Source organism: Protobothrops mucrosquamatus, unplaced genomic scaffold, assembly GCF_001527695.2.
Source record: "Protobothrops mucrosquamatus isolate PMUCROS unplaced genomic scaffold, P.Mucros_1.0 scaffold_202, whole genome shotgun sequence".
Classification (NCBI taxonomy): Eukaryota; Metazoa; Chordata; class Lepidosauria; order Squamata; family Viperidae; genus Protobothrops; species Protobothrops mucrosquamatus.
This window is the reverse complement of record NW_015386278.1, coordinates 38,508-48,607: the sequence shown is the minus strand read 5'-3', so window position 1 is coordinate 48,607 and position 10,100 is coordinate 38,508. Positions and strand designations below refer to the sequence as shown.

Below are 10,100 nucleotides of genomic sequence, written 5' to 3'. Positions count from 1 at the left end.
CCGGGGCCACCCAGTCAGAGTCAAGACCTTCTCGAATCCGAGCGACTTTGTCATACAGATATTGAGCAAAATCCTCGGCCCTCCCCTCCAGGGGATCCTCTCCCCCCCTCAACTGAAGGAGAGAGCGGGTCACCCTGAAGAGGGTGGCCGGGCGATTATCTGATGACGCAATGAGGGTGGAGTAGTAGTTAGACCTCGCTATCCTCATCGCCACTAGGTAGGATCTAACCTGTATCCTTGCCTGTGCTCGATCGGATTTGGTTCGGCTCGCCCTCCAACTGCTCTCTAGGCGTCTTTTCCGGCGCTTCATCTCTCTCAGATCCTCGGTAAACCAGGGAGCCAGTTGAGATCTGCGCCGGGTCAGAGGCCGCAAAGGCACGACTCGGTCCAATGCTGCGGCAGCGGCCACCTCCCAGGCCGCCGCCAGATTTTCAATTAGGTTTAGTTTTCAATTATGTTAAACAATGTAACAAATTGTGGTATACCACAATATGCATTTAAAATAGCTTGAAACAAAACACTCTTAACCCCAAATATACACACACACCCCATACAAAGTAAGACACAATAAGCAGATCTATACTGTTCGTTATAAATTCTTGTAGAACAGAATTTTCTCCTGGAACTAAAAAGATATTGAGGTCAGCATCAAGTAAAACCAGTGGAAAAAATGCTCCAAAACCAGGATTCCAATCTAAAAAGAGTTTAACTTCTGATCATCTAATTAGAAGAATTACTAACTCACAAACTAACTTTTAAAATGTAGATTAAAAAAATCTACAATAATTATGTCTATGGAGATTCTCAGTCATTCAGGTCATGGTTGTCCCAAAGGTGCTTTTTCAAAAAGCAACTGGACTTTCTTGTTTCCTTTGAAGACATTTTGCTTCTCATCTAAGAAGCTTCTTCAGCTCCTTTGGGACTACAATAATTATGGTTAATGCATGACTGCATGAAGCCAACTTAAATGCCTGCTTCAGCTTTTCCAACCCTGGGTGCACTAAATAAACTGACTTTAATTCCCAGAATTCATAGCAGTGATAAAGCTGGCTGTGAAATTATGAAAGTTCAAGTCTTTTGTGCCTGGTTAGAAAAGGCTGCTTTACTTAAATATCCTGTCTCTTGAGTCAGGATCTTGTATCTGATATTCCCGGATGGTTAATTTTGGTTTCACATTCATGTTCACATGGAAATTGGATGGAACCAGCTGACAAATTCCCAATGAACCTGTCCAAACAAATCCCTTCTTTTTAGTTTTGCAAGCTTCTTTGGACTGATCCAGTGGATCAAATATGTGAACAACCGGTTCTCTGTGTGGATGCCGCTTCCGGAAGTCCATTCTGGGCCTGGGCAACAAAAAATTAGTTACCGGTTCTGCCGAACTGGTGCGAACTGGCTGAATCCCACCACTGGACTGATCTTTAAGTACCTCCATGAAGTTGGCCTAAATGCCTAAACATCAGTGTCTTTGTCACAGCAGTAAAGAAAACCAAGCAGCAGCCTATTTGTTTTCTCAGAAAAACAGCATTCATTTTTAATCCCCTCACAGTGTCTGCAAGCATAAAGTAAATCAGTATTTTTAAAATCATTTTTTTCCTCAGACATCAAATATTTCAGCTTCACAGGTACAAGTAGGAAAAGGAAAACCTGAGTGTGATTCAAATCAAACATTTAAATCCCAATATGTTTTGTCTCAATTTAAATTTAGGAAGAGTCATCAATATACTTCCAGTTTTTATTTTCCAAGCTTAGATTTTACAGTTTCTATTCAAATTGGTTGGCATGCTGCTTCTCTTACAATTAATACAATATAATTGAAAAAGAGGACACAATTACTACATCATGAAACTGTAAGAAGAAAAAAGAATAGACACCAAATATGATGAAAGCCAAAAACCTGTAATGGCAGAAAGATTTTAAAAACAGAGTGATATAATATAGAATATTTTCTCTGCTTACCTGAAGCCGCAAAAGATAATCAACTGTGCTAATGATAATATTCACTGTTGTGGTATTGCCCATTTGTGTTCGCAGGTAATTCTGAAAATCTGAAAGGTAAAATAATTTGTGCTATATAAATAAAACATTCTTACTTATCTTTTTGTTGTTGTTCATTTAGAAAATGAAAAATTATATATTTTGAAAGGAAATTGCTTTCATAACTACCTCTGATGGATACCACAGTAATTATGTCTTATATTATGAAAGAAGTGCAGTCTTTTTAAAGAAAGCTATATGAAATAGTAATTGCATATCATATTACATAGCAAAACTTCTCACTTACTAGATTTGAATTTAATAAAATGACAATTTGATTTGTATCTTGAAAGAACTCATACATGTGAAAAATTATTTCTGAGTCCACCTCATCTAAGAAACTGATTAACTGTTGAAGAATTAAAATCAATTCAAGTATGAAAGACATTGAAATAACTTATTTCCCCAAAGATTTAAATCAATCAGTAAATTACTGAAAATATATTGTACATCACTTACCATTGTTATGACCTTCACACAGCAGTTGTAAAAATCTAAATAGATCTTTAGTAAACTCATCATTCTGTAGTACTTTCTCACCTTGAAAATATACAGTACAATGAATTATGCAATAATCAATTGTTTCTAAACATGCAGAACAAATAGTCTTTCAACAGCATCCTTCAAACTAAGTGATTCTAATAAAAAGCAAATACTGTAAGCTAATTTACAGTAGTTCGTTCTTAAAAAAAAGAAATACTTTGGGGAAATGATAAAAGCAAACTATAAAACAGAAAAAGCAAAGCTAAAATATTTAGCACTCCAAAGCATTCATGATTAAACTACAGGACTAAAAATCTAATAGGAAATGGTTAGTTATTATCAAACCATGCCTTGGGTATGAAAGACGCTTCTTTAATTAAGCATCATTGTTTCTTCAAGCCCCATACACAATCATCTGCAGACCATGAAAGTTAACCTAAAAGATATCTATAAAGATGCAATTAAAGAAGATTTCTTTCTGTATTTGCCACACACAATAGCATCAAAAGCTGTAAACCCAAACATACCACGCTCACGTATGATGACTGTGGATCAAAGAAAAATAATAATAATACAAAATAAGCAAGTTATAATTACATTATATATTTTATTAAATGTTTTCTTGGAAACTAAATGAAACAGCATAGTTTAATAGCACATCATTTTAAGGAGGTTAAGTAAAAAGACTTTAAGTGAACTGAACATTTGGGCTGAAAAAGAAAAAGAAATAAATGTAAATCTATCTGAATTCATTCATTATACGTACGTGTTCCTTCTTCGGTAACCATTCCAAGGCCTTCTGCTTTATTTTGTCTCTCAAAGGCATTCAAATCAAGAACACTTATAAAAAAAAGACAATAAAGACAATATTGCTTAATCCAATAATATGATTGAATAATAATTTAAAAAATCATTCAAACAGTAGAAAGTGAATTATAAAGATTTAAAAATGATACACTTGAAAGATGAACAGTTAGTTTCACTGAAATCAGTATTAAATGTTTCTCTATCAATATTACCTGCTAAACCCAAACCAGTTTTTTCAATATTCTTTCTGTTGATATCACTGCAGTATATCAATTAAGACAAAAAATAACCTATTCCACTAAATGCTTTCTCCTTTTTTCAATAATGATAAGGGCAGTAAGAATCTGGTGTTCCTGGATAAACAGATTTACTCTTTAAACTGTTGTTATTATTAACAATAACAACCTGTTAAGAATGCTGGCATGAAAACGTAAAGATACTTAAAGGGAAAAATAATGCATGCCCCAGAACAAAATCCATCCATTACATCTCAGTTCACATTATCACATTTCCCCAGAGTTTTCAAAAAAACATGAATTTGGAAAAATATATCCCACTGAAGATATGAAAGGTCAAATTAGGAACAGATCTTCATAGAGAAAATCTATCTATATGGTCATTGACAACAACTTGATAGCACATAATCAGTCAAAATTCCATTCATACATGAAGCTGAGCACAGAAAGTCTTTACCTGCAAGATTGCATTAAGCCAGAGATAGATTGAAAAAAACCAGCATCCTTTTTCTCTTTCAAATAATCCAACATTTTCTGAATTAGAGATTGGAAAAAAATGTATTAAAAACAGTCTGAGGGTTTTTTTTAATGACAAGAATATATTTTTGTTAGATGACAAGAGTAAGTTACAATCTTAACATATTGGCACTTTTGGACCTGGCTTGGGAACTTGGATAATGTAATGTAATGAACTTGGATAATGATATACTTGAAGGCTGTTTTGGCTGTACCCCTTGCTGTTGAGTGCTAAGAGGATATCTGGAAATGGGCATGGAATTGGGGGTGGGTGGGTCCTAGAACAAGGCCTGGAACAATGGAGGGGATGGGGGCAGCTGAGATAGAGTCAGGTAGGGGCCACCAGTATTATGACAGGCAGAGAGGATATCACAGGAAACTGAGAGAGGCAACTCATAGGCTGATTTCTTGGATAACTGTGATAAATTCTACCCACCAGCCCTCAATATTCACCCTTGAGGATTGGTGACTGGATCCTTTTACTTTTTTTATTATATATTTTTTATTAAGGATTTTCACAGAAGTAGAAGATAAACATTAAATAATATAGTGTGAGATTAGAAAACTAAAGGTAAGAAAAAAGTGAGAAGAAATACAAATGGAAAAAAAGAACAAAAGACATCCAAAGAAATGACTTCCAATCTTCTTTACACCAGTTAGAAACAAACTTATTTTCATTCCTTCCTTGTTAAAATTACATCATAATTCTCTTCTGCCTATATTCAACCATTTTAATCAGCAAATCCATAAATCAACAGGTTTTTTTTTCATTTTTAGCAAAAAGTCCATAATAGGCTTCCAGTCTTTAATAAAAGTTTTTGTGGGATAAGTGATCAAGTCCTTGATAGTTGTGACTCTTTCTATTAAATGCTAGGTTCATGTATAATCCATCCTCATCCACAATTTGATCATGCAGAAGTCTACTAACTTGGCTTGTGTAGCCAAGCCTGTGGGGACCCAAAGTAGGAGTACCTATCTTGGAAATCTGCCCACCCAGGTTTTGAATTTGCACTAGCACCAAACCATGGTAGAGAGATGAGTGTGGTGGCAGTTGTAACCTGAGAGCCCTTCATGGCTTTTAAAGGTCTACATAATAAATAACTAGAAGTGAGACTTTGTGGGTGAAGTTGGGCATTGAAAATTAGCTAAGTTTGTTGCAGCTGTGCATCATCTTCCCTGCTTTATTCCTGCCTGAGCTGCTAGATTACACCAATCCATTAGAAGCTGAAGCCCAAGGTAATGGGTTCTTGGGAATTTAACCTGTCTCCCAGCAGTACTGTGTTTGGGGTTCATGAATTCACAGCCTCCAAATTATTGAAGGCCCAAATCATGTTGAAGTAAAGTAAAGGTAAAAGAGTCCCTGTGGATTTACTTGACTAGTCGTTTCCAATTATAGGTGCACATCTCCGTTTCAAGGCTATTGAGCCAGCGCTGTCGGAAGACATTTTCACGGTCATGTAGCCAGCATGACATCATGGAGCACTGATACCTTCCCACCAAAGTGGCACCTATTATCTGCTTGCATTTGCATGCTTTCGAAATGCTAGGTTGGCAGGAGCTGAGGCGAGGACAGGAGCTCACCCCATCACGTGGCTTTCAGGTCTCGAACCTGGGTTGCTGGCTTTCCAGCCAACAAGCCCAGCATCTTAACTGCTGAGCCCACAGCACCACCCCATGCTGAAGATCAAACATGAAATATGGATTTTATCTTGGGGTACTTGAAAAGTTACCTGAAAGTGAAGGACATTACTCAGTGGGTTCAGGTGCTATACAGAGAGCAACAATAGTTTGATTTGGCCATTATTTGCTCAGAAATTTTTCATCTAAAAATATATGCAAGTACAAATAAATAAAGGTAAACGTATGTAAAGTTGCATACAAACTGGTGTTGTCACCTTTAAAATTCTTAAAAGCATATGCACCTACAGAGACAATTGCATAACTATGAATGTGGTTACCTGTTGAACAACGGAGTTACCTCCATTTAGAACAGCAATACCAAGTTTCAGAGTTTCAACTACCATGGGTCCCATTTCACCTGTCAATCAGGAATACAGTACTTACATTATGGTAAAAAAAAATGATCGTTTTAAAAGATTCTAAGCTTAAAATCAAGTTTAAAATCAGAGGGATAGGCAGGTAATAACCAATTGTTGCCAAGTAACAGCAACATCAAGAAGGAGTATAGAAGCTGGCGAAGTACCAGGGCGTGAAGTAGGAATTAGAGCGGATGTGGAAAGTAAAGGCCAAAATGGTTCCAGTGGTGGTAGGACTACTCAGGGTGAGACTCCTAAACTGGGAGAGGATCTCCAACAGATCCGGAAACAAGATGAGTGCTAGGAATAGCTAAGATACTATGCAGAATCCTCAAACTCACTGACCTCTGCAGAGGACCTGAAATTGAGGAAGGCGTATATCACCCATAGAGGTGAGAAGGGAATTTATTATAACCTGTTTAATGACTGACTGACTTTCTTTCCAAGATAGAATGAAATATATACATGCAAATCAATAAATAAATATCAAATAATCATTCCATTTTTACTGTATTACCTTTGCTGGCACTGATCATCTGCAATACCATTTCAGCAGCTCCACGTTCATGGAGTCGGGATTGCTGATAGAGGGTTTTCTGCTTTTCCATTTCTTTTTCCTGAATGCCAGAATACAGATACATGTTAACATATTATGGTATCTCCATAAGTACAAAAAACTGTAAAACTTTGAAAACAATAAACTTTTTAAAAGAATATTTCACAAACCTATTAAAACACATATTATAAGAATAAATTAGCCATGATAATCACTCTAATGCAGCAACATTTGTTAAGGGCTTATTTTTAAAATAATTTCCATAACAGATTTTTATAAAAAGTTTTACCCACAATTGATACAGTAATAGGCATGGGATAAATGCTGCAAAAAAGAAAAAATTAAATTTGAAAAGAACAGTAAGCAACATTTGTTTTTTTTTTTAATATGGAACAAAAGACAGAAATTAAGGTGAAAAGAAGAAAGAAAAAAGTAAGTAGAAAGAAATATAGACATGATTGGCAAAAACTTAAAAAATAATCATGAATATGTATAATATTATGTTAACTTATGAAGTTTGAATAAAATGGGCACACTATCTCAAATGATTACATCATTTCTAAAAGTTATATAAATTACAAAACATCTAATTTTAAAGAAAATAACTAACTTCAAATGTCTTCTCCTTTTCTTCTTCTTCCTCTTCCTCATTATTATCTTGTCCACTCTGACAGCTCTTTTCTCATTAGAAACAAAAACAGCCTCAGATAATGAATAAGCAGAAACAAGTCAAATACATTTTAAACCACAGTTTATAAGCAGAGGATTGATCATTTCATGGATGGATTTGCAAATTAATGTCTCAAAGACCAAGACAATTGTGTTTCAAAGAGAAAATGATGCCAAAAAAATTGATAGAGCAAGTAGATAAATGTACATACTTTAGTGGAATGTTTACTAAATAGGGGAAAATAATGAATAAGATTGAAATATTTGAATGTTGAAAGAAGCAAACAGCACATCATCTTTTCGTATGTTTTCACATGCTCACATCTGGTCATGATTTTGTTCAGAGTTGAGTGTTTTTTGAATAAACAAAGAAGAAAGAGTTGGGTAGGGATATCTATGTGTGCCAAAGATGTACAATAAGAAGAGAAATTAAGATCCTATAATATTCCACCCGCTCATTGGTATAGGTATGTGGATGATGTCAAGATCAAAACACAGGAATTGGAAGCATTCACCAAACATATCAACTCGGTGGACAAATACATCAAATTCACACATGAAGATGTTAAGGAAAATAGTCTAGTGTTCTGTACTATACACATTAAGGAAGACAGAAGCCTTAACACTGAAATGTACAGAAAACCCACTCACACGGATCAATATTTACATTTTGATTCACACCACCCACTGGAGCACAAAATGGGAGTTATCTCTACACCACAGAGCTGAAGGCCTGCGTACTAGCAAAGAAGGAAAAGAAAAAGAAATAAAACACATCAAGGAAGCCCTCAGAACATGTGGCTATTCCAAGTGCACCTTCATCAAATCTCAAAAAATACCTAGCAGGAGCATCTCCATAACAGATGAAGAAAACAATAAATGAAACAACGTAGTCATTCCATATGTTGCAGGAATATCGGAAAAGCTCAGAAGGATCTTCAACCAACACAACATACATGCACACATCAAACCTAAGAATACACTAAGGCAGAAGCTTGTCCACCCCAAGGATAAAACACCCAGACACAAACTGAGCAACGTGGTATATGCAGTACAATGCAGTGAGCCATGTGCAGATCTGTACATTGGGGAAACAAAATAACTTCATAAATGTATGGCAAAACACAGGAGAACAAACCCATCAGGACAAGAATCAGCACTCCATCTGCCTTTAAAAGACAAAGGCCACTCTTTCTAGGAGAGTGAAGTCCACATTTTGGACAGAGAGGACTGCTGGTTTGAAAGAGAGGTCAAAGAGGCTATCTATGTCAAAATTGAACAGCCCTCTCTCAACAGAGGGGGAGGGATCCGACATCATCTATCTCTAGTCTACAACAGAGTCCTTTCAGCAGTTCCAAAAAGGCTCCACACCCATTTGCACTACTCAGGTGACTCTGAAGACACAAATAAGCCTTCAGGTAGCTTTAAACGACTCACTAAAAGAATACAAATGAACAGCTGTCTGCACGGACTATAAATCCTTTCATTCTCCAACATCCAATCAGAGCTGAAGAAGCTTCTTGGATGAGAAGCAAAACGTATTCAAAGAAAAACAAGAAAGTCCAGTTGCCTTATGAAAAAGCATCTTTGGGATCCCATAATATTCTAAATCTCTACATTTAGGAGAAACTTTGATCTAAATTGACAAGATCAAGAGCCAGATTCATCAAGTGCTGGAGGTGTGGACAACAAGATGCAACTTTTTTCCACATGTGGTCGACTTGCAAGGTTATTAAGGCCTTCTGGATAAAATTATGGTGGAATTTACAGCAAGTTTTTAAAAGAAGAATTTTTTTCTTGCCTCAGTTGTTTCTCCTAGGTATTACACATAATTTGGATGTAAAAGAAACGAATTTGATGTTGTATTGTTTAACTGCTGCCCGTTTGTTGATAGCTCAAAATTGGAAGAGTAAAGTTTTACCTACAATGTAGGACTGGAGATTGAAGGTTTCGCATCTTGCTGAAATGGCAAAAATTTCGGCTTATCTGAAGGATCATTCAAATGAACAATTTTTATCAATATGGAGAAGATGGATTGTTTATATTCAAAATAAGCATAGAATGGTGGAATATAATTTAGGTTTTTAGATAAAAACTTTTTTTTTCTTTTATATATATATTTCACTTACTTATGTAGAATAATATTTTGTGGAGTTAGGGATATTAATACTAGTTTACTTTTAGTTGAATAGTATCCTGGGATTAGGTTTGGGAAGTTCGGGTGGGGGGTGGGGGGTAGGGTTTTTACATTGTGATGTATCTGTGATGTGTTTTTTTTTATGATGAAAACAATAAAAAATTTATATTTGAAAAAAAAAAGAGCCAGATTCATCAACATGAGGGCAACTGTTGAAGAATTCTTTAATGAAGAAAATGATTTTATCAAATTTTAGTTTGGTCTTTATTTTTCAGCAGTAAATACTAATGGACTAGAAAATCTCAAGCTGCAGATAAGACTGGGAAATAAAAGATGTCCCTGAACAAGGCAGTGACAGACACCTTCTATATATTTCACTGCTGTGAAACCTATAAATATCTCCATGAAAACACTATGAAATCCAGCTCAACTCAAAGGTAATTTTATCTTTTATTACTAGGAATACTTCTTCTTCCTCCAAAATTTGCTGTTGGGTAGTTTTACCTCTTTCTTTATCTTGTTTTTTCTGTGGCTGTTTATATTTGATGGTTTGCTGATACAATCATTAAAAACGATGGATTAGTAACATCATTAATAAAATCTATTAGTAACAATAAAATGGC

At 35.5% G+C, this 10,100-nt stretch overlaps 1 protein-coding gene across 1 annotated transcript in view; it reads right to left on the bottom strand.

Annotated features, from left to right (window-relative positions):
• Nucleotides 1-10,100, bottom strand: part of LOC107296421 (ryanodine receptor 3) — an 89,238-nt gene that overhangs the window by 42,239 nt on the left and 36,899 nt on the right. Inside the window, exons 17-24 of the mRNA XM_015825770.1 lie at nucleotides 7,282-7,347; nucleotides 6,633-6,732; nucleotides 6,038-6,117; nucleotides 4,021-4,097; nucleotides 3,287-3,360; nucleotides 3,048-3,065; nucleotides 2,497-2,577; nucleotides 1,960-2,048 (exon numbers count right to left, since the gene is read on the bottom strand). Of these exons, the coding sequence (XP_015681256.1) occupies nucleotides 1,960-2,048; nucleotides 2,497-2,577; nucleotides 3,048-3,065; nucleotides 3,287-3,360; nucleotides 4,021-4,097; nucleotides 6,038-6,117; nucleotides 6,633-6,732; nucleotides 7,282-7,347 (585 nt within the window). The remainder of the gene's footprint in view (nucleotides 1-1,959; nucleotides 2,049-2,496; nucleotides 2,578-3,047; nucleotides 3,066-3,286; nucleotides 3,361-4,020; nucleotides 4,098-6,037; nucleotides 6,118-6,632; nucleotides 6,733-7,281; nucleotides 7,348-10,100) is intronic.